This window comes from Pempheris klunzingeri, chromosome 12 (assembly GCF_042242105.1).
Source record: "Pempheris klunzingeri isolate RE-2024b chromosome 12, fPemKlu1.hap1, whole genome shotgun sequence".
Classification (NCBI taxonomy): Eukaryota; Metazoa; Chordata; class Actinopteri; order Acropomatiformes; family Pempheridae; genus Pempheris; species Pempheris klunzingeri.
In genome coordinates this window covers 7,531,341-7,556,199 of record NC_092023.1, presented here as the reverse complement: position 1 = coordinate 7,556,199, position 24,859 = coordinate 7,531,341, and the positions used below count along the sequence as shown (strand labels likewise).

At 44.0% G+C, this 24,859-nt stretch overlaps 1 protein-coding gene across 3 annotated transcripts in view; it reads right to left on the bottom strand.

Annotated features, from left to right (window-relative positions):
• The window catches only part of LOC139210556 (transcription factor COE3), a 65,624-nt gene that overhangs the window by 25,009 nt on the left and 15,756 nt on the right, over positions 1 to 24,859 (bottom strand). For all 3 annotated transcript variants that reach the window (XM_070840601.1, XM_070840599.1, XM_070840602.1), the window contains exon 7: positions 1,140 to 1,221. In XM_070840601.1, coding sequence (XP_070696702.1) covers positions 1,140 to 1,221 — 82 coding nt within the window. The remainder of the gene's footprint in view (positions 1 to 1,139; positions 1,222 to 24,859) is intronic.

Sequence of the window (24,859 nt, the reverse complement as noted above, 5' to 3'; positions counted from 1 at the left end):
AATCCCAAAAATCTTGTTGTTTTGGACTATGTACATATTTTTAGTTTCACATAAAAAGTAATGCTACAACTTAGTTCTTGCATTTCTTTTGACACATAGGAGTGAGAAGTGAAAGCCCATGGTGGCTGTCATGCATCAGTCCACATTCACCCTGAGGGAAGATTTGAGGAGGCAGGGGAGGTCTGATGGTGGTGACATCAGGAGGGGACACCCTGTCTTGTCTGTTTCATGTCTGGGCTTCCTCCTGGAGGATGCTGGTTCGTGTGTCTATCACAGAACAGTGCTGTCAGTGGCGGAAGCCCTCCTGTAGTTTGTCGTTATCCTGATAGGACAAATCACACTAAACTCTCACTCTCTCACCTTGACCTAGAGGGCTGCTTGTGGTGAAGATGTCTGTGTAGAATGGATGGGTGGTTGGATAAATGGATCAACAGGGGGGGTCAATAATTTCAAGGCTCAGCTACCTGACACATTAGAAGTCAGAGGGTTAAAGAAGCAGTAAAAGTGCTCAATGGTCATGTCCTTTTAGTGTAAATCGCAGTATTTTGTCAGGCCCGCAATAATGATGGTTTTCAGATGGCTTAAGATGGTTTTCATTGGCTACACAGAGAACTGCATCTGTGCGAGTTTAAGTGTATTCATATGTGGGTAAAAAAAAGAGGGATGTAGAGAAAGCAAATATATGCGCTCCTATGTATGTACATGCATCCATATGTGTGTGTGTGTCTGCATGTGCGTGCTTGCACATATGTGTGTATAAGAAGGTATGCGTTTCCGCTGCCAGACAGATCCTGAGTTAACACTGTTGTTACATGTGGTCGGATCGTCCTCCCCTCTGCGCTGAGGCTCAGAAAGCTGTCAGGAACACAATTGATGGCACTCTTAAATCCTATATCCTTATTTCTGTCAGATGGTATTCCCTAATAAATATTCTGTCCAGAGCACACAGGACACAAAATCCCTCACTCTCTCTTTCCCTGGTTTTTGCCTCCTTCAGCGCCAATAATAGAATTGTATTCATATGTGAATGTGTGGTGCAGTTGTGCATTTGTAACACCTGTGTGTGTGCAGAAAGAGAGACAGAGACAGTGAGAGACAGAGACAGAAATAGACATATGTGCAAAATAGATTTCAGTCACCTGGAATCTGCGCATGTCTCGTGGATTCCCTGCATTCTTCAGACAGTTCTGATTGCACTTGAGAAAGAACTTTAGGAAGAATCTGAAAGAGAGCACAGAACAAAAGCAAAAACGATTAATTATGCATCTTCAGCTAAGTGACTTTATGACAAAAGTGTGGAATATTTAAGGAAGAATTATCAAACACTCCCACATCTGATCCATTCTTCCAGCCAGTCAGAAACAAATGTGACATTACGCTGTTCTGCTTTGGGAAGTCGCAGTATTTACCATTCCCTTAAAATCGAGAGCATCAGTCTCTTTGTCATCACATCCCCTCACCTGAGTTCATGGGTCTTTCCCAACACCCATCTGCCACTAACATACAGGAAGTCACTTGATATTCTACCCACCTCTTTAATCCCAGGACACCCCCTGTGCAATTAAAGTTCTCCTGTTCAATAGGGAAGCAAATGAGGCCCACCTGTGACCAGGTCTTGTTTGAAGAGCATCGGGGATAAAGGACCTAACAAGGTGAGAGCGCGCCACAAAACTTATAGTCCTGTCAGGCAATTAGGCGGACACTCCTGGGACCACCGTATGCCACACACACAGACACACAAGCATAACGCATACACACACCCATGCACTTGTGGGTGGGTGAGGCAATTATGCCACAAATTACAACCTGGCTAATCGTCTCTGAACAAATGTCACGTCTGAGTGAGATCTGGGCTTGGTTAGTTTGTAAGCTGTCTTCCGCTCCTGCTCTCTCTAAGGTCTCGCAGAATTTATTGATAAAGCCACGTATTAAAATCTGGAAATCAGATGTGGCCTGGCAGACATAAAGTAGTTAAAAAAAAGAAGATTAACAACAAAGCGAGTAAGAAAAATGTCTTAAATGTGGCCTATTGTGTAAACTCTTGCACAACCACACAGAATAAACAATGAAATTGACTTGTTTTTGCAAATTCTCCCCACAGAATCATGACTGATTGTGCCTTTGCTTTCTCCAATTCATTATAAATAGCGTGCTGTGATATTTATTTTTCATCACACTGCACTAGTATTACTATATGCAATACTGTGGTTTCCATTGTAATACCACCTTGGCTCACAGAATCACAGCGGCTCATTGGATTACCATAGATTGCACCATAGATTGCGTGGCCATTTCATTCAGCTAAATACAGTGGCTTGTGTGGCCTGCGAGGACACTTTCACAACACTTAAGACTTCTCGTTCGCCCAGTGGGATCCTGGCCAGGCCATAAATCAGAGTCTGAAATGACCCTTCTAACCCTGGCCACATTAACACATGCACTGGTCATTTAGAAGCGTTCTTCGATAGACTCCTATACCTTGTGCTTCACTGAGGGCCCAGGAGGGAGAGGAGAGGTGAGAAAATATTTTCACTCCACATCCAAGGAGCTTTGGCTTGGACATCAATAAAAGACGTTTTAACCCATGCCAGAATGCTCACTGCCTGTCGGTGTGTGGTGAGCCCATAAAAAACCTGACTTGTCATTAGTGCATTTCGCTTGATTGTGTTCACTGTGTTTTCGGGTTGCATCTGTTGGCTGATCATCAAAATGACCATTATGTACTCTAATTCCCTGACCCTGTTTTTATTTCCCCACAGAGTCATAATGTAGAGCAGCAGACATCTGCGGAAAGCAGACCTGAAATACGACTTTTATTTGTCTGTCGCCTCTCATACAGATTGGGTAAGGCCAGTGTGTGCGTTTCTGTGTGTGCGTGTGTGTACACATCAACACTTGCGTGTGTGTGTGTGTGTGTGTGTGAGCATGTGCGTGTACATGCATCACCCCTTGGCAGACAATTTATGTCAGAGCAAGAGATAGAATACATTTCCTAGGCAATGCATTGACTTCATGAAAGAAACACATTACTTTCAGAGTTCGTCTTTTCTCTTTTCTCGGATACTTCGATGCTTTTACATACTGTTTCTGCTACAGTGAAACCAAAAGTTAAGAAACAACAAACAGAAGAAATTGAGTGCCCACGCTATCATAAAGTAGCTCCTTTATGTTTACTGTTATGAAGGCAATTAAGCACAATTTCTCTGCTAAAAAGATAAGCTTAATTTTCATAGTCCACAGCAGTATCAGTGCTATAGCATCCATTACATTTGAGTTGGTTAAGATTCTCTATGAGCACAGTGCAAATTGGTCCTTGGTGAAAAGGAGAGCAATTAAGACAAGGCCCCTCTCTTTCTCTTTTACTTCTTAAATATCTACAGAAGTTTGTGCTGGTGTTTTGGCACGCATGGAGACAAAAGGAGGTTGTTTAATTGTTTTTTAATGGGATATCAAGTCGTCGCTGCCATTAGATGTTGGCAATGGAGGGCAAAGGGGGATAGAGAGAAAGAATGAACTGCAATTAGGTTTGATTAAAGCTATCCTTCTCAATAATCAGCTGTTCTGACAGGACAGGGGGACCCTGGTGGCCGCTGAGATGGAGGAAGGTGTTGAGTGATATTAAGGCCAATGAAGGGGATATTAACATGGCTAATTAAAGCTCTTCCAAAGCCGGGAGAGGAGGCTCTCAGTGGACCGCACTGGATGAAATAATCGGCCAAGGCAGCTATCAGTTGGAGGAGAGAGAGAAAGGGAGTGCAGGAAGGGGTGGGGTGTAGTCCATCTGAGAGAACGGGGGGGGGGGGGGGGGGGGGGGGGAGTAGAGTAGAGGGAGGGATAGTGGGAGGCGTAAAGGAAAACTATGAAGTGTGAAGAAAGACAAAGAGGAAGACATCGACAGGCATATAGAGAAAGACTTCCAGGGCAGACACGGAAGCTCATTTTGACATCAACCCTCTCTGTCCGCATGCCCGAAGCCTGCCAGTATAACTAAGACCTGACATCAGCTTTTATCTCCGACAGCTAGTCATACAGGTCCACAAATCAACGTTAAAACAATCCTGCTCATGCCTTGGTCTAAGGCAATTAATACGATCCTCCTGTAGTACCTCCATGCTCGCCCACTGCCGAAGCTACTAATCATGCCATAATGATTTCTCTCCCTCTGGTCAAAGGGGAAATAGATTGTCTCTTTAGTAATGCAGCAGGCTCGGCGCCTTCCACTCCCTGGCTTCACAGACCCGGTAATTGAGGAGAAAAAGGCCGACTTTGGCACTTTGACTGATTTGAGGGCTGCTAGACCCTCTTATCTTTACTCTGATCATTTTAGGCTGACACTCAAAGGAAGACCCATCGCCCTAATTCTAGCTCACCCTCTCCCATCATCAAACAGAGAGGGGAATAGGAAAAAAAAAAGAAGAGAGAGGGGAAAAAACAAACAGGCGAGGTGAGGAGTGCCTTCTCTCATTTAAATGGCCAACTTAATTGCAGGGTTGATGTCACTCATGCATAAATGTCCATCCCTTTGATTTGAGTGAAGAGGGCAAATAAGGATAATGTTGTATTATTAAGAAGGCTTCATCGACAGTGGAGGCTGGTTCTCCTGTCAATTTCATGAATTTTTCTATCCGTTCATTTTCAGATTTGTTATTTTTAATGACTTGTAAAAAATTTAAATTTAAGTCTGAGCTGTTTGAAATTATTTTCACTCTCTGGTTTCTTAAATTACATACATGAAAGTACTTTACTTTTTTTTTTCTTCAATAGTACACCTTGTTCTTATTGTACAAAAGACCCTCCCTGTATTTGTTTAGGCCGTTACACAATACACTGACAGATGGCCACAGTATCTGTAAGAGTCAGGTATTGACAACTCTAAGCTCCTGATTGGTGCCCCGGCACTAATGACTAGCATGCAGTGTCCACAGCCGGCAGCCATGACAGTGAGGTCATCCGTTGCAGGGTGGTGAGTATCGATCACCACCCAGCTCCAGCCCATCAGGCCCCAGCTGCCTCCCAGACTCAATGGGCCCCTGTTACAGGAGCCCTGTAAGAAACGGCTCCCAACACCAGACTACAATCTGCTGACACCAGATCTCTACGCCGAGATAGTAGTACACGGGTCAATAGCGTATCGGATTTCCAAAACGCCAGGGTCTTAATGTCAAGCCTCCTGCCTTCCCTACCTACTGCTCCAGTTATTAGGCACTCCACTGAACTGCATTCAGATCCCTGTTGTGACAAGGCGGAGCAGGTAAAACGAGAAATAGAGACACTTATAGATCTTAATCTTCCCGAACACTTATTTATGCAACTGAGTGGTCTTGGGTATATATGCCAGTTAAGTCCCTGGGAGGCCGGGCTGAGCTGCATGGCCATTTCTGTCGTATTCTGGTTCGCCGCTGTCTTCCCTCGTCAAGCAGAGCTGTTTTTCTCGCCTTAGCTGAAGTAAACCACAGCACATTAACAATATTTGCTCTACCCCTGTACAAGCGCCGAGGGACCAGACCCACAGATCCTATCACTTCTTTATCAGGGAACAAGTGCCTCACTATCCAACCTTATTGGGTTTGGGAGATTAACCCCTTCCACTCTCTGGCTCTGCCCGTCTCCTCAGAGAGCAGCAAGGCAGATGTCACTGTGATTATTATTGTTCAACATCAAATATCCCAACTACTTGTCTCAGAAAAGTTATTGGGTATTTCCAAGGCCTTTTTCATTTTTATTTCTTTATTTTTTCAGCCGCTATTGTCAGTTCATTGTGTTGTTTCATATTTCATATTTTTGTTAGTGGTGTGTGTGTGTGTGTGTGTTGCGGGGGTGTCACAAATAATTTATGTGCTTCCTCTGCACCCTAAGATGTAGCTGTGTCCCTCCATTCATCCCTCTTTACCCTCTCCTCCACCATCCCCCTTTCTCTCTAATGGGCAGAGTGGCATTGACATTATTTCACTTGAGGATCCCTCACTCTGTCAATCCCTCTTCATTTACTCCATGGCTACAGGACTCATTATGGTATCTCTTCCTCCTTCTCTCTCTCTCTCTCCCGTACTCTCACTCATTCTCCTCACCTCCTGTCTCGCTCGCTCTCTAGCTCTCGCTCTCCCCCTCTCTCTCTCTCTCCGGACACTGTTAGTTTCTTACTTAAGAGAATCGCTCGTCTTCACAAATGGTTTCACGTCAAACCCACTCCTAGCGAGCCTCCGCTGATTCCCTTCAGGCTTTGGCACAGGTTTACTGTAACACATTAGACGAAGACTCAGAGCTCCTGCTAACTATCCATCACTTGCTAACAGTGGACTAAGGCTGTGTGCTTTATGCAGCTTTTAGCTCTAGCCCGCCACATACTGCATGTTTAGCCCCGAGCTTTCTCTGCCTCTCCCATCCCCTCACATCAAGATACTGCTGAGGCTGTGTACTGTTGCACGCTGTTCTTTGTTTTACTCTGAATACGCCTTTTCTCTACCAGGACTTTGAACACAATATAATAAGACACAAAACATAAATAATTCTGCGTTGTTTTGTCTTGCGTGGCTTTATTGCAAAAAATGAATCAAACACTGGTTGCCGCTGTAGAGCCAACATCATCTACATTCAAACTGGAATTCATAAATATTATTGAATCATCACCGGCACCACAAAACCCATGTGATGATGATTACTGATAATGACTATGACAGCGACTCAGCGACGTCGGTCACGGGGTTGCTGACATTACAAAAATAATCACGTACGTCAACAATGCAGTTCTCAAGGAAAATTTACTCTGCTCACCAGCTGGACGGCTGAGAGGCATCTCCAGGTTATTTTTGCGCAAGAGGAGAAATATGCTGGTTTGATTACTGGTCAGCATTGGAGCTTGGGGCCTTGAGGAAATACCAGTCAGCACCTCCCTGCACTACTGAGATGGAAGATAAGCATATGTTGGAGTAACTGGCCTGGGTGAATAGTTGTATTTAGGGTGTTGGATGTGGGGTTCTGGAAGGCCCCAGAGCCGGTCTACAATGAGAGCCATACAGCGCCGTCTCTCTCCTGTGGCACCTTGGAGTGATCAGACCCAGGCAAGACGCAGAGGAACGCAGCTGTACAGGCAAGGCCGGCAGGGGGGCTTTGACCGTTTACCAACAGCCATGCTGGATCCAGCAGGCCAGTGGGGGCTTATTTGCATGTGCGCGTATGTGTGTGTGTGTGTGTGTGTGTGCCTGTGTTACATATAGGTCGGTGAGTCAGTGGTTTAGCTGTCTGTCCATGCATGCTCAAATGAATGCGAGTGTATTTCTACATCATATTATTACTAATGTATAATACATACATCTAAAGTGGCTGTCAGGACTGGTCAGTCATCATAAAACATGAGGCAGCCACTCTGACATCGCCACCACATTAACGCATTCTCAGAAGAAGAAAAAAAACACCCACTGTGGACTGTCATGTAGGCAGGGGGGATAGAGACAGAAAGACAGAGAGCGGGTCGGTGCTTAAAGCTAACAGGTAACCTTTCTGTGCACCTAGGACAAAGGCAGGGGGAAAAAGAAAATGTCAAATTAAGAGAGGCCAGGCAGAGAGACGTGGCTGCCATATTTGTGTGAAAGCCCAGTGCTGTTGGCAGCAGAGATGGCTGCTTTCTGATTCATCTGGGGCCGTATGGCAAAGCTTTGTCAGTCTGTGCGAGGTATAAATAATTCAGGGTGAGAGATGGCAATTACAGGGCCCTGCACAACCAAAATGAATATTTTATAAGGACTAAAACTGCCCTGGAATGAATCACACACATGGAGTCACACACACATACACACACACACACACACACACGCACACACAAGCATAAGTGAATGTGTGCACACGCACACACGTAAGCACACATGCACCCAAACACACACACAAAGGTAGCACATATGAACCCTTAGCATAGCTGTTGTAGTGTTGACAATATAACTATTATATTATATAAAGCTCTGCATCGTGGGTTAATAATTTTTGATATGCTTGTGTGTGTGATTTCTCACAATATTTGGTTAAGGGTGAAGGAGTGTGCTATATTTGTTTTTGTTTTTTTTTGTTTTGTAATGCTATTGTGCGCATTTACCACCACAAACAAATAAAAACCTGTTTAAGATTTTAGTAAACTATTCCGCAGCCTGCTGGAAATACATTAGCAGAAAATAGAAATAAAAGCAAAACTGTTGACAATATGTAGTAAAGATCTACACAAAAAGCAGTCTCCAGAGACTCAGAGCCTTTACTTTTGACCCTGTAAATATGGTCTTTGTGTGTGAGCAAGAGGAGAGGGGGGGGGGGGGCAAAATGCTAATGGGAAAAGATTAAACCCAAAAGCCGCCTGGAGCATTTACCTCTAAAGGGTTTTGTCTGTCAGGTTTCCTGCAAAACTCTGTCTTTATAATTCTGAGACAAAAAATAACATTGTTCCCTAGTCCTGAGGAGCGCAGTGGCTTGGTTGAATGGCCATTGTGTGGGCCTAGCTAATGATACCTTAGCTTTTGTGAGAGGGAGGCCAGGTAGGTCTGTGACATCAGCGCCACACAAGTGCTTCTCTGTCCGGATGTTTAGGGAAGGATTTCGTCCATGGTGGGAAAAGGGTATAGAGAATAAACAGGTCCTGTTTTTGTACCAGCATTTTGAACCCCTCTGCCAAAGACAGGGGTATCCTGAGAAAAAAAAAAAAGCCTTTAAAATAACTTCTCTATCTTAAATCATATCCATTACATTTCATATGGATAGAATACATGTACATCCATTTCTGGAAGAGTTGCTTCAGCAGAGAATGATGTAATTCCAGGGGTGTCTTTTTTTTTTTTCCCTCTTTTTATTTCAGCGGGAGTGTGGGCGTTTTATTTGTCAGTCCAAAGGGAAGATGGCAACCCTCTGAGGGAGGAGAGACCCCAAGCATGAAGACACAGATCGCATGTGTTGGAAAAAGTGACAGCAAGGCAAATGCTAAGAGAAAGCTGCTTCCTTACCGAACCGCACACTGTTAGCGATATAGCTAGCTGTTGTGAAGGCAGCTGACAAACCCGTAGCGTGGCATGTCTCGCCCCGTTTGTGAGTTTTCAAAGAATGTGATTTGCAAATAACATGAGTCTCTGGGCATAGACTGGGCATGTAAGTACGGTGAACAAAGCCCCCCTGCTCTGCTGAGGGAAACCCTTACTTGTCAGCTCAGTTCTTTGTCAGGGACCTGACAGATAAATAGACAGTGTTTTGCCGCTCACTCCTCCTGCCTTATGTACACAGAGGCGTGTGTCTGCTTCCACATACAGGTTGACTTGCTTTAGGGGAGGAATTTGTTAAAAGATACCCCACCGCTTCTCAGGGCAATGACTGAAAATATTGTGGGCCACTTCAGACAGCCTCAAACAACAAACAATGGGGGTTGATGTGTAACCAGATAAAACACAGACCGAATAGCTGGGTCTAAGCACCACTACAGGGCTTATTTTTCATGCAAATTACTACTAATGAGCTTCCTGAAATCTGACTAATTATATCAAAGTGATTTCTTTAATTAGTTTGTAATAATTCCTCACATAAACATCATAGTAAACAGATTAAGCTATATAAAAATATCAATTTGTCACACTTTATATGAGATGCTGTGCAGTTGACGCTAATCTTGCTTCTCCAAAACGCCAGAGCAAACATTTATTAAAGAATTAAATATGTACTTAGAGAATGTTTGGTAACATTAGGGAAGCATATCTTTTCCATATTTGTCATGATTTCTCTACAATGATCTCTCTAACATATACGAGAGAGGCCTCTGAGAGAAGGAGATAATGTGATGAAGTGAGCGTAATGATGTACACAAATGTTAATGGTGAGAGAGAGTCAAGTGTAAAACATCCGATATAAAATACAAACTACAGTATAGATTTGAACACCAAAAAGTCATGTAGTTTTGACTGAATATCCGACTAAAACAGAGGTAATGTTATTGCAATCTGTCATCAGAGATTACACCGCTGAGTGAGTGGAAATACTGCATGTCAAATCCAAACACCTATTTGAAAAATAACAGACGACTTCAGAAAAGATAAGAAATTGCATTTATCTACCACTTTGCACCTCTTGTTAATCCAACAACATTCCTTAAACCCCTGAAGAGTAAAAATATCTAATATACTACCAGTCACAAGAGAACTCATACGACTACCGATCTTTCTGATACCCTCAATCTGCACTGAGATGGATTAAACATTCAATTTGTTACTCGCCAGACCACCACCTAGGTTCACCACTTACCATACAAATGGAAAACACGCTAGTAATCTATTAGCCTGCCCGGCCTGACACTGTATTATGTTGTATTTGTATTATATTTACTTCAGGGAAATTACGATTCAAGTCATATTTATCTTCATGTGGAAATGTGTGTCTAAATGGAAATCACCTATAGTGCGAGTGTGGATGCAGAGCAATACTAATGTGATCCATGAACCGTGCGATTTAGTCACCCTCTATGGATGCACTATGGGCTGATTCTACATATCAAACATGCTCTCCCCCTGTTAAAGCCCATACCCAGAGCCCCTGATGCTGTTTGATAATTATTACGCTTACATTACAACACAAGACCTTGCCTGTGGAGCTGGAAGAGCAGCCCCCTTCCCCATAAACACACATACACACACGCACGCACGCGCACACACGCACACCCTTTGTCATATACAGTAGTAAACAGCTTCCCAGTAAGCTGTTTGCACTTCACTGCCCGCTCTAGGAAATAAAAACAAAGAGCAAATTGGGGGTTTTGCGTCTCAGTGAATAAATAAGGTTGTTTTACTCACAGAATCCATTACCTTTTAAAACATGTGCCTAATGCGTTCAGCCTTTTCATTTTACAAACAAAGCCTAAATTAGGAATTAAATACATTCGTATTTAGATAACGGCATTAGCTTTATGACATCAATGTGAAAAAGTTGGACGCCATCCATATCATTCCCATGCCTCCATTGTTACGTTAAATTGCAATATTAATCCTGGCTCAAACCAAGGTACTGTAGCTTTTATGCAGTACACTTGAATTATGCTATTGAAGTAATTGATAGTGATTCAGTCATTGAAGGTACTAATCCCATGATTCAGTTCATCTCTCTCAGTGCCATTTACCTCCAGATGTTTAGAGTTTGGGGTAATCAATAAAGAGGGAATAAAGATTGGCATTCACAATACTCCCCTTGACAAGCTCCAGCCGAATGTTTGTCAAGCAAATTAAACACACTTAGACTTTTCACCTGCTCCTACAACGACACCACATATGGCCGTGAAGTTAAAAATAAGAAACTCTGCATACATTACCATGCATAATGCACAACTCCCTCCATTTAATATGCAAATTTTGTAAAATATTACTGAATACCTTCTGTTCGGAATGAATAAATTTGAATTGCAATTAGAATAATCTTGTATAATTAATGAAAACTGTCAATTTCGGTTCCGAAGTAATTTGATTAGCATGTTGATAGGACACTTATCAAGTTCAGTAAACTGTTAGATTAAGAAGATGAAAAAAAAGATTCTAAGGATATTTTTCTCAACGGCTCTGACATTTTCCCTTGGCATTGTAAACAAAGACAGTAGCTGGCAAACTTCCTGAATCGAGGGGTGAAAAAGGGAGGGTGGAGAAACAGAAAAAGAGAAATAGAGACGAGGACAGAGATAGAGAGCCTCTTGAGATAATCTGTGAATCTCAGTCCACAGATGAAAAGGAGTCTATCGTCAAGGCTCCTGAGTGAGCTACTCATCTCTGCCCTCTGCTCTCCAGCTAAGCCCAAGTTTATGGGATTTATCTCATGAACCATTTGTAGTTTTCACATCACATGATGAGTTAAAAACAGCACACAGCTTTTCTAAATGTTTCGAGGCTATAAATGTAGAGTTCTCAGCTAAAAACCACAGACAACTGATCCCAGTCTGCAATTCATCTGAGAGTTGCTATCTATTAGCGATCAACAAATTGATGTATGCCATTGTTGTATTGTATAAAACAGAACCATCTGTACTGTCTACAGATGAACAGAGCTAGTGACCTCCTTTTCCCCTCTCTTTCTCTGCTCATTAGCTATCCTGAACCTCTTTCTCTCCTGCTTTCAGTTTTCAAACCCCCAAATGAGACCTAAATCGCTTGCAATACAGGTTAGCTCGAGGAAGGGGGGGGCAAACATCTGTCGTGCTAGGTACCCACACGCAGCTCGGGGTATCTCCTGCGAGGAACTTTGGGGATGTTTAATTCATAAACGCTGTCATCCATGTAAACCTCCTGATTTCATAATGACTAACTCTTGGTGGTTTAATTAATTTAATAATGCCTTTCAGAAGCCATAAATGAAAGGGTCTCTGAAGTGGTGCATTAATTAGCCAGCGCCGATGCTAGCCCTGTCAGACTGGTGGCTGTCAAAAGCGGGGCAAAGCGGAGGATGGGACAGCTGACGTCCTGAGGTCGGAGGTCATGCCAATCATGCTCCTCACCACACTTAATGAGTCATAATTTGTGTCGAGTATACACATGTATTAGGGTCAACCTGTGGTCATGTCCATAATTCTCTCCCCTTGCTAGACTACATGAAAATAAGTGGCGGGGCGACAAGGTAGTTACAGTCTCAGTAATAAGCTGTGGCATGGCCACGTTATGTTGCTGCTTGTGTTTACATGGCAACCTCCTCTGACAGTACAACCCATCTGAGCCTTCCCTTTACCTTTTTCTAAGGCTAATGTCGTTACTATCTACATCTTTTGCTTTAATTATAATGTTATGGCTTACTTGCTCACAAGGTTATAACATAGAATAAATCAAACTTCATTAAAAGTCTCGGCAACTCAACGCATGAGCACACAAAATCATCACAGAGCCAACCAGATTATATTCCAAACTAACTCCATGCATCTCATAAGGAGGTTGTTTTTCTTTTTCATATTTCATAAATATGAACCAGGGAGGTTTGTGTCTGTGCCTGTCCATTTATTACCATAAAAATCAGCTGACTGAAGTATCTCACTATCTGTGGAGGCAATTAACTGTTTTGAGAGAATGCGTAATACGGGACTTTGTAATGGTATCATTTGGAGTCAAGGCACAGATGCGCCGTGCGGAGCCATACTGTAATTAGAGAGAAACGCTGTACAGGTTTTCCACTAATTAGCAAATTATGCTGAAAATAGCATCAAGCTAATTAACAGTTATTATGGCATTTTTGAAAGTATGACTTTAATTAGCAAAGTCCTGACGCAGGCAATTTCAAACTCGTCTCCGAGAAGATGAGGAAGAAAAGAAAAAAAAAACATGGGGCATGATCAAGAAGATACCCAGATTATTATGATGCCGTCAAAAACTAAAGGAAGGGAAGAAAAAAAACAGGAGGGAAAAGAGAGAGACTGAGTGAGTGAGTGAGGAAGGGAGGGAAGGGAGGAGGAGGAGGAGGAGGAGGAGGAGGCGGCGGAGGAGGACCGGGGGGGTAAAGCTTTTGTGTGTTGTGTCTGAATCTCCATCCAAATGAGGGGACATGTGTGCTGTGCCACGTTGCCAAGAGGAGCCCTGAGCCGTGTGCCCAGTGTCAGGTGGCAGCGGCTCACCCCTCAGCTACCAGGCGAAGACGAGAGTGAGCTCAGCTGGTGCCCACAGCCACTCACTTATTCTACTCCGCTGCACATTAAAGGAGCCCTCGAGTGGAGCCAAGCAACGCCAGCCAGCCAACCTGACAACAACACTCCACCTCCTCCTCATTTCCAACAGTTCCTCTTAGCACTTCCAGGGACCCACCTTGGACCTAATGACGGTTGGTGACGGCAGATACACTGGAAAAATTCTCCATCCTCTTAGTTTAAGAAATAAAATATCTTCTTTGCCATTTTGGAAACGTTGTGTGGAATAATGTCTGTTTAGAGAAATGTCATTCATTAACATCACAATTGTTGATCACAATGGGCTAAAGTGAGTATTTGGGAGGCGTTTCATAGAAAATGTGTTTTTAAAGGCACCTGTGCGGAACCATTTGAGGGGAGGAAGTGTCACCAGTGGAAGTGGGGAAAAGACTAAAAGAGGAGTGGAAGAGATGGAGGAAGAGAGGAGAGAAGGAGAGGGGTGGACTGAAGGGTCTTTGAAGGCCCAGTGTGTAAGAGAGAACAGAAGTGTGCCTAGCCCCAGGCAGCCTACGGCTCAGGCCCATTAGCTAGACTGACCTTGCCCGCGCCTTTGTCTTTGTGCTCTCCTCCCGCTGCTTCCCCTTCTCAAGCATTCCCTTTTTGTTGTCTCCGAGCGAGATTGGGAAGGGGGCCATATCTTTCAGCTTTCTAAACCTCCCAACCCCCCATCTACCACTCAACACCCCCCCCCCACACACACACACACACACACACACACACCCCATGCCTTGCCTGGAGCTTGTGCCCCAAAGGGCTCAGTACAGTGACACCCCTAGCCGGTGGCCACCTCTGCCCCGGCAAGAACTTGGCTGGAGTGGTCAGTGCCCCGAAGACCCCCAGAGAAAATGCTACATATCAGGGGGCCCAAATCATGGCGCTGCAGGCCTCACATACGTGCACCCACTCTGGGCAGCCTGCCTCTTTATTGCCTGCCTCTCATTTGAGAGGATGGAGCTTGGCTGCCAAGTTTTGACACCGCCACATATGGCCTCCTCCATCAATCGGACTAATCAAGCATCAAGGGGAGGCAGGACCAGCTTAATTGCCAGCCAGATATAGCTGCTCTCACTTGACGTGCAACCTGAAATAGAAACAGGTCTGAGGAGACATGACAGAAGATAAATGAATACAGCCATTGTTCTAATAATTATATCAAAATACACTTCTTTACACTTACTCTTACTCCACACTCTACACAAATAACAGCTAATGCAATAGATCCTGTTATTTCAACATGACAAATCAACAATATTGCAAATATTGCCTTAATATAGCGTCATCTACTCATTAAAATGTGGATTATGTTCACATTTGTAATGTTTGGTACCTCAGGTTAGAGAAGTGTACAGTATGTTGTTAGCGAGTTTTTTTCCCATGCAGGCTGCAGTGCTCTGCTCCTCCAGAGTCCTTGAGGCGTTCTGCCTGCCTCTCTCAACTTCCTGTTTCCCTACACCCCCCACTGGGGTAGCAGCCACGGAATAACTTAGCACATGGAATGAGGAGGAGAGATCAACAGCAGTGATCCATTCATCTTGAGTTTCTCCTGTCACTCTCTCTTTCCGTTTGCAAACACTGAGGGTCTGTGGTCAGAATGGCCTTTTGTCCACTGTGTTTTCCTGCGTCCCCTCTCTTATTCACTTCAAAGGTAACAAGTGACAGATGTCTGTCTTCTCTGCGGTCTTAAACACTGAGGCTCCGCGATAGCATCTGGGCTGAATGTCAAACTGTGAATCTTCCCTAAGAATGCACTGTGGTTATGCCAAGCTCATTGTTATTAATGTCAGGGACACTGCCTACAGAAGTATTTAAGATACTCCCTGTAGTTCACAGCAGGGTGCATGTGGGGGGGGACTATGTAAAAATGGTGGACAACAATTATTAGAAAAAATATTTAAATGGATAACAAAGGACAAAGTGAATGGATGAATGGCTCAATTAGATCTATATCAAGGTTTTCTGGTGGGCCTTCAACTTCCCAAAGAATCTCACTCTGCGTTAATCAATTTAGCCTTGATGAGATGATGAAAACAAAAAGGGAGAAAAAAAAGAACTATATAATACGTTAAAGCAGAGGTTTAGCTGGATTAGAGAGTTCCTCGGAGTTGCAGGAACTAAAAAAAGTGGCAAAGGTGGTGGTGTTTTGAGCTTGTAATCACATCACGGTGCTCTGTTTATTTAACTTTCTCATCTCCATCGCTGCCTGCTTTTGGTATTTACATGTTTAATTGAGAAGTGTGCTGCCGGTTTCTTCTGCCCATCTGCCGAGTCCCTTCCTCTTATCAGACTCATTTCTCAAACTGACAGCTCTCCCTTTCTGCATATCTCTCTTTCACTCCCGTGCCACTACACTACAGACTCCCCTCTCTCCCCTTCCCTGTCCCTCTTCAATCTGTCAGGGCCGGATATGAGTAATGACAATGCATTTTTACCGCAAATCAAACCAATAAGTAGAAACACGCACAGGCAGTCTAACAAGAAAATTCTGTATCGGGGGTATGGCATCATAAAACTCTCTGTTGTGCGGTCCAGGTTTTTTTTTTTTTTTCTTTTTAACCCACGTCTAAATCACCGCCTGTCAGACGCAACATGTGTGTCATTGTATCCCCATCAGCGTGTTTCATTGTACACACTACCACCTCTGAAGAGCTGCCTCTTATCAGTCGAGTGTCAGAAAGCCCCCAGCACCACCACCTCCTCCCCGCTGCCTTTCTAAATGCTTTTCTATTAAGAGCAGTGTTGTGTCCCTCTGATAGCGGCAGCTTCTCCACTTCATCATTCATAATCCCAATGGGCATCAATGGACTTCATTGCCTCGCTATCCACACCAAAGGCTTTGTCAGTCAGTGCAAATGAAAACAACCTAAATGAGAGTGAGAATCTGAGGAATTCACTACAAGAGACAAGGAAATGGCCCAATATGCTAAAGCAATCCAGTCATGAATAGTCCACTCCACAGCAAAGCTTTGGCGATACCTCACGTTTGGAGTGGGCTTTGAGTCTGCTTTAATTCTTTCTAGATGGCATAAGCCATATGGAGGGCATTTTGCAAGTGTAAAATGGCACTACATATGTGCTTTGCCTTTTAAATGCTGTTCTATTTTAGCTAGCTGTGTGGTATGACAGAGAAAAAACAATAAATTCCCTGAGGTAGACAAGTGCTCTGCAAATCAAGGAATGAGAGCCATATGAGAAAACAAGGAGGAAAAATATTCACTACTCACTACATTATAGTGACGGCGTAGGCTAACTTTCACCAGCTCAAAAAGTCTAAAATGATGTTCCCGCCTTCCCAGCATGCAGAAGTCCCGCTGGGGGCCTCAATGTGATCAGCAGCATCCCCACCACGTCTCCTCATTATTGAGTAAATAGGTTTGGGCATGTCCTCAGTAAACAAAGCCAAGACTGACAGTTAAGGGAGTGAGGGGAGTGGGAGGCAGCCTCGTTCCCAATTAGAGTCGCCTCAGGCAAAACTTTAAAGAGGAGATCAATCCTACAGATCGCTAAACTGATCCTGTCACAGGCTGGGGATATTTAAACCGTGGTGCAGAGCAGAGCGGTGCGGGGCAGTTCTCAGTACAGTTTGACTGTGTGTGCTAATGACTTGGGGGTAGGCTCTCTCACCAGGACACACACCCCACAGTGAGGCGGCCGTGATTGACGGGTGAAATCGGACCTCAGCTGCAGTTCTCGGCACAGTAGGGGCCAGATGGGGAAATAGTGATTTGCGTTTTTTAGTATGCAGCTCCTGCACTTACGGATATTCCCTAATTGTCTCCCTTACTTACCTGTGAGGCTGTTTCCCATCACAGATGCAGAGTACATTTCAAATTAACCCGGGATGTTTTGATTTTTTTTTTTTTTTCTCACCCTACACCTTTGAAGCAGACTTATTAAAATGTGCCAGTGGGGCTCATCCTTGTCTATCTACTGGAGGTGAAAAGTTAGTTCTCACTAATGTTGAGACAAAATAAAGAGACTAACATGAGCCGAATGAAGCTGGAGTGGTGGAGATGACACCTGAGTTTAATCGCGTAGTCAATTCATGACATCCTGCTAAAGCAGCAGATACTGTGTCTTTGACTACAAGTGAGAGGCTGGCACACTCCAACACCCAGGCACACATGGGTAATGTGTAATGAGCTACCAAGCTCTCTGCAACTGCAGAGGAACTGAACATTTAAATGAGCGAATGATGCATTATGTATATCACTGAGGTTCCTGTGCAGGAATTAATCATGATCATAAAAGCCAAAGACAAAACAACATACTCAGGCCATTGCTAAATTGTTGTGATCTAATGCAAAACAAATTCATTTTTCATGCTATTAAAGATAAAGAAAATCTTAAAAGGTTTGGTTTTGGTTGTCTGCGTCACTTATTGAGAGTCATTCACTTTCAACTTTATTTGCGGATTATTGCAAATCCCCGGTACAAATCATATCATGAAATCATGTAGCTGGGACATTGGATGTGTTCTGCTAATGCTCAAGGAAGATCCCCTGAGGGAGCCATTGAGTGGGGGAGAAGGGAAAGAAAGAGAGAGGAAGGAGAGAGGCTGATAGAGGGAGAGAAGGCGAGAGAGAGGTGGAGAGAGAGTTAGAGGATGAGGAAGGGAGGGAAGGGCGGGAAAGAAAGACAGAGAGGAGGGGAGGGAGGCAGCAGTCAAGCTGCACTTTATCCTGACAGATCTCCTTTACACACTAATTTCCTTGTTAAAGAAGAGAAAATGGCACTCAATCCGGAGAAATCCTTTTCTCCTGGAGCAGGCCTGTCAGCTGAGGGATGAGTGGATACAAGCAGAGCTTTCCTCCTCAGGCTAGCTCCCTCTGGCACACAGCAGCTAGGCTACCGCTCACAGCAGAGCTCTCTATCTATAGCCATAATTAATACACCATCGGAATATAATGAACCATACCATGATACATGAATTTCAGTGGGTGCTGTCGACAGCAGTCATTTAACCGCTTGCTGGAAATCAAATGTGAAGTGAATTGATTTTTTGATCATGTCATCTCCATCACAAATGGCAAACAAATCGTGTACAAACATTTCATGCTCAGTTGCTGTTTATAAACATTCCCCATGACAAAATAGTAAGCCCCCCTCCTTCATTCACAGTTAACAGCAAAGACAATAAAATCCAATCCAACGGGGGTACATCTTTCACCGCAACATATTTATCACTGAATTTGTAATTCACCAAAGTGTATTAGCTTGGATTTGAAAAAGGGAGAAAAGAAAAGCCTCTTTTATTTTAAGACAGGGGTGTTAGCTGTTCAGTCTGGATGTTCTCATCTCCCAAGATTACTATTCGCGGGGTGTGTGTCAAGACTACTTTTCAGAAATCTCGGTAACAATTCAGATGCGATCGATAAGGAGTGACAGTTTATTCTAAGGCTTAGCACGGGCCAAGAAAAGAACGAGTGGAGCGTCAAGTTTAGAGGAATGAATTTGTTTTGTATTTGATTTTGCCATTAAATTTATCACCACTTTAACTCTGCCCGTTCCCTCTCCTTCGCGCTCGTCCCCCCCTCACTTTCTCCCTCACTCTGTCACTCACATCAACAACAAGGTTGTAAACGGCTGTCAATTTCTCATCTGTGATTTCCATGTCTTCACTTTCATCCGTTTCTGATCGCCTCGCATCCCATACCTATGATGCTGTGAGTGCTCATCGGTGACCTTGTGAGATGATGGGGAAAATTATAAAATAAATTTTCAGTGGCAAAGTGCTGCTGCCCTTTATAACACTTCATCATATCTGCTGTGGACGGAAAATAGTTGAGAAACATTCTCTTACACAACTGCCTAATGCTGGTTTGGCACAAAATCATATGGCAAATCCATTACCACTTTGTCAAGAGAAACCACTTGAGGTTTCCCCACAGTGTAGCGGCAGAAAAAGTGGGAAATTGTGACCCTGAAACTACTGTCCGATTTCTCTTATTAAAGTGTTTTCAAAATCTTCTCCCTTTTCGGATTTAAGGGTCATTGAGAATGCCAATCAGAGGGACAGGCCAGTCAGGAAGCCAGCGGCGTGAACAGGACAGGAACCAGCTGATGAAATTCATCCATACTTCTCACTTATGATGACATGATTGATTTTCCCTCAGAGTGCTCAAATGTAGGATTGTCTTCCTACCCCCATCTCCTCCTCCATCCTGCCTCAATCTGCCCACCCACCCGCCAACCCAACAGCTAATGGATAAAGCCTCTGTCTGTCTCAGGCATGGCGGAGAGTTGACGAGTGGAAGAACAACTGCAACGAATGAAGGGTGAAATCTGAGAGTGCAATTTTCCGTCTGTCAATCTCCCTTCAAGAGAACAAGTTGACCACCAATCGGCGGAGTCGATTCGGGGCTGGCGGTTGATGGGAGCATTCTGAGTGACAGCATCATGTCACTACATTAACACGGCAATGAAAGACATAAAAAGGAATTTTTTGAAGGGCCTGGCCAGTTATTCGATTTCTGGCTGTGATTTGGGGGGTTGGGACCATACTTTTCTGCCTTAACAAATGAACAAACTGACAGGTTAATGCATAACATATCACTCTATAATTCATGGTTTTGAATTTGGGAGACTCCTATCATCCACTACGAGCTTCAAAATACAACCAATTAAACTTTACTTAATTATTAAAGGTAGAAAGTGAGGGAGAAACATGCCTTAAAAACTCCTGCTTGCAGTCAATTACGATAAAACTTTAATGAGCCTGGATAGAGAGCCATAAAAACTGATAGCCCCTCCGTCATGAATTATATATCCATATCGATTTTGTTTCTTTGCTATAAGAATTGCAGGTAATCGTATGTTACCACATGTAAAGTGCACTTCCCTAGCGAGGATAAATATTAACTATCAAATATATATGAGGTGTGTGTGCATTTATGACCAAGCTCATGTAGAAAATGAAGAGCAGAGATGTCGAGGCAAGGGCCATTGGGAATGGATGAAGGGTGCCATATCTGACAGTAAGAGAGACCCTTAGCGGTGCTGGTTTGATATGTTACCTAGTTAGCGTCACAGAGAGAGGAATAAATAGTTCTTTATTATTTGTGGTTGCCATCATGTCTCTCCTAATAGACAGGCTATACTGAGTTTAAACCACATTATCCTCTGCGAGACCATCGCAATTACTCTTGAGAGCTAGGTCTGATGTGTGGATAAGGCAGGTCGCCCATGTCTTAATGAACACAAACAATGTGAAATGGAGGAAGGAGCAGTGGGGGGAAAGATAATGGCAGGGGAGGGCTTGTTTTAATAGAGACAGCACTAAGTTGTTTGCTATGATCTATGCGAAGTCTGAGAAAGCTGAAAACCCCCAATGTTAGTTTGTGGAGATCTTTTTTCATGATCCTATTACCCAATCAATCCACACCCTTTTCTCTGCATTTTGCCAGCCAACAGCGGCAACAAATCCTGTTTAGTGGATCTCCGGTTGTTGACTTGTGTGCCTTGCTGTCATTGTCACACAGTCCTGCCTTGCTGGACACTCAGAGAGGTTAAAGGGCACCAAACTGGATCACTGTGACACCCAGCGCGAGTGTTATCCCCAGCACAAATGGCTCAGTGCTGGGTTAATTGATAAACTGCCGCTCCACTTCATTAGTCAGACAGACCGGGCTTAACGAACGAACACAGAGAGAGTGTCACTCTGAATATGTTAATCATGACTGGCCATTATGGGGTCCTTCCTCTTCCCTTCTTGTCTCAATCCCTGGTAAACTACAAAGACGAGGGCTGCGGACTCACTTCAAACTCTGGGTACGCTTGTATCCAGTAAGGCTATTTATCAGTGACATAAAAAAACCAAAAAAAAAACGAGAGACAGACAGACGCGAGTGGTCCTTGGTGTTATTGAATATAAATATATAATAACCATGTAAAAAATGCATCATTTGGCCTTTTCACAAAGGCAGTTGTAATATAGCACTAGGTGAGCACTGTACTTGACGTACACACTGGAGGTGAGGGTGTCAGGGGAGAGCTCGCTGGAGCGAGAGGAGGTTTTATTGTTGCCCAGCCCTTCCGCTTAAGTGCACATGGCTGGGAGGAAGCCGGGACCTCCAGCTCTGACCTCTGCGCATGTATATTTAATAGGCCATCAGTTGGCCGGGGCAGCGCTCTGATCAGGATTCAGAGAGGGGCTTTGAACACCCCTGTGTATTCCTGAGCGTGCAGCCTCAAGCTGCTCTCCCCAGCTGTGTCAATCCGACAGCACTGTTACAGGCACCCAGACAAGGCGCTGGGCACTCCACTGCTACTGCCTAATGACTACAGAAAAAAAAAAGCAAAACAAACACAAAAACAATAACATTTGGCGTATGGAGCTCTGCTACCATCTAATGAGTGGTTTTAAAAACTGAAATATTACGCCAGCTGATATACTGTAGGGTGTGTGGGATGTGGTTGGATTACATCAGCTACTCTATACAATGCTATGTTCCCCTTAATAATAACAAAATGGCAATCTCACGGTGACTGCACTACACACGCTGGTAACGATTGCAGAAACAAGACGGCAAACAGAGAAGTGCCACTCGTGTGTCTTTTCTTCTAACAAGGTATCACTACTCTTTGAATCAAATCGGCTCTGTGTGTGTGTGGGTGTGTGCGCATGTGTGTGTGTGAGCGTATGAATGTCACAGTGCATGCACGTGTGTGTGTGTGTTTGCGTATGTGTGTGTGTGTGAGGGCAGCTTAACGAGGGTGGTTCATTTGACAGGCAATTAGTTTGTGGAGCTGCTATTGACAGCCCCTGTGCTTGTGTTTGTTCAACAGCTCTGGGTGAGTTCCACGCTCCCTGGGCTACGTGACAAAGCACCTCCGACAGGGAGCTCCTGATCTCCACCGAGGCTCGGAGGCTCGCACTGTGAGGGGGGTGGATATGTGACAGCCTTGCAGAGAGAAGAGAGGAGAGAGAGGCGGAGAGATACAAAACCCACAAGGGTCTATTAGGGGGTTGTTGCAAGTTAATGTAGCTACAACACACTTTTTGTGTCGTATTTTGAAAGGCCTGAGCAATGATGTTGTCATTTGTTGTTTGATTGCGGGGATAGCGGAGGGTAATCTTAGGAGACACGCAGGCTCTCACACTACATGCACACACATAAAAATGCAGAAAGAGAGGAGACAAGGAGGTGGGGGAAAGCTAGAGGGAGATGGAGGAGAGGAAAAATATAACAAGATCCAAACACTCTTTTATCCTCGAAAATCCCATATTCTAATGCAAGGGCCCATCCCTCTTTTAGTTGCAACCATTTCGTTTGTAGAGCCAAGCTCCAATCAATATCATTATTTTCACAGAGGATCGAAGCGCCTTCACCGAGTTAATGGGGGATTGAGGTGGTAAACGTTTACCCTCTCACTGTCAGCAGAGCAGTGGTCCATAGTGGGCCCAGATGACAGCACTGGCCCCACTGTGGACACACTATGTGGAGATGTCCTGTGGGTAGACAGGCTGCATGGACTGTCAACCGCCTGCCATGCCCTAGATGGCCTAACATATCAGCCACTTGAGTTAGAGCAGCAGCATGGGCTTTGACTTCTGCTAGAGCTAAAAGAAACAAACCCACCAGTGCTGGCAGCAGCATTACTGCACTGCCTGACATTGTTATTATTGATACAATAAAAACTGGGAATAGACTTTGCTTTTCTTGTATTATTTTAACAAAGTAATTCAATATAATGCAAAAGTAATTAAGCGAAATATGAAATAACATGCTACATTAACATGAAACATCATTTCGGTCAATGCTAGCCGTCTACGACTATGGATCAGCTGTTCTGTCGGATATTTGAGAAATGAAGACTAATCTGCAGCTGGCAACAGCAAGGCAAATTCTCTTGTATAGCAGCATATGCTAAATAGCTCTTCAAGCGCACAGATGCATTGCTGTAAAATACTTCTCCTGTCCGCGTATCTGCATCTCCCAGATGGGTCCCAAGCTGTGCCAAACTGCATCTCATCAACTGCTATGAACTATGGCATCACATGACCGCCGGAGATATGTGGAGTCCTATTCTGTCTTGCCTTGGCACAACATGGTCAAGCGATGCATCATCAGGAAGCCCACACTTTGTCAAAATGGAGGCAACTTACAGAGCGAGGAGGCAGAGTGAGAGTTCCTTTTCTGCTCAAAGTGTTGAAAGTTCTGTTCAATAAACAGGAGAAAAGAACAAGACTTTTTGTCCGAATTCTTTTTTTTTTTCACTTTGGAAAAAAGACTAATCAGCAGAGTTCGAGTTGATTTGGGTTTGCACGAGGGTGTGACAGAGCAGTGAGAGATTTCATGGGACGTTGCCCCATGATTCATTGAGTTATTGGTTTCCGCCCTGTTTTAATCGCTGGCGGGCCTGAGCCAAAAAATCTCAGAGGATTCTGGAGAGCTCTTTTCTCCACCATTCAGCAGAATGGAATTTGGTCTGCAAGTGCCTCACGTCATTCGAGGCGTCCTTCACAGTTTCGGGGGCCCTAATTCAAACCACATGGAGGCCAGCGTCCGGTTACGGACCTCTGCTTAAAAAAAAAAAAAAGACACTTTCCCATTGGCTGCTTCGGGATGGGAAATGGGGTGTCTTGATGGAAAAAGATAACAAACACATCTAAGTAGGAGTCACAACATAGCCAAAGCACACACACACACACATTCGCATGCATAAATATACATACACATGTACATACATGAGGACATATACAAATATACATGCATATACACAAATACACACACAGACTATGAAACATTCACTTATGGGCCTGCAAAAGCTGTTTGCTTGACATGATGGAAGAATGAGCAGCAGGCTCTGTAATATTGCTCCTATTCTTCATTGACAAGCATATATATTTTTTGCTGTTCCCAACTGACTTTGCAGCGCTGAACTCCATTTATGAATTATCTGACATATTTCCTGCTATTTTTTTGACAGGAGTACTCAGAGGAAATTTCAAGGCACCTTTCTCCTGACAAGTAGAAATATCAATATTTGAATAAATTGCAGATTTGGATCTCCTCACATGGATGGTCTCCAGCAAGAGAGAGTGTGTGTGTATGTGTACAGCTGGATGAATGTCTGTTTGTCTGTGTATGTTTTTGCATGTGCGTGTGTTTGTGTGTGTGAGTGAAGGGAATGGGAAGGGGTTTGTTTCATTCTGTTACCACGGTCTTATCCCCCTGAGCCCGCAGGCAGAAATCTGTATGCAGC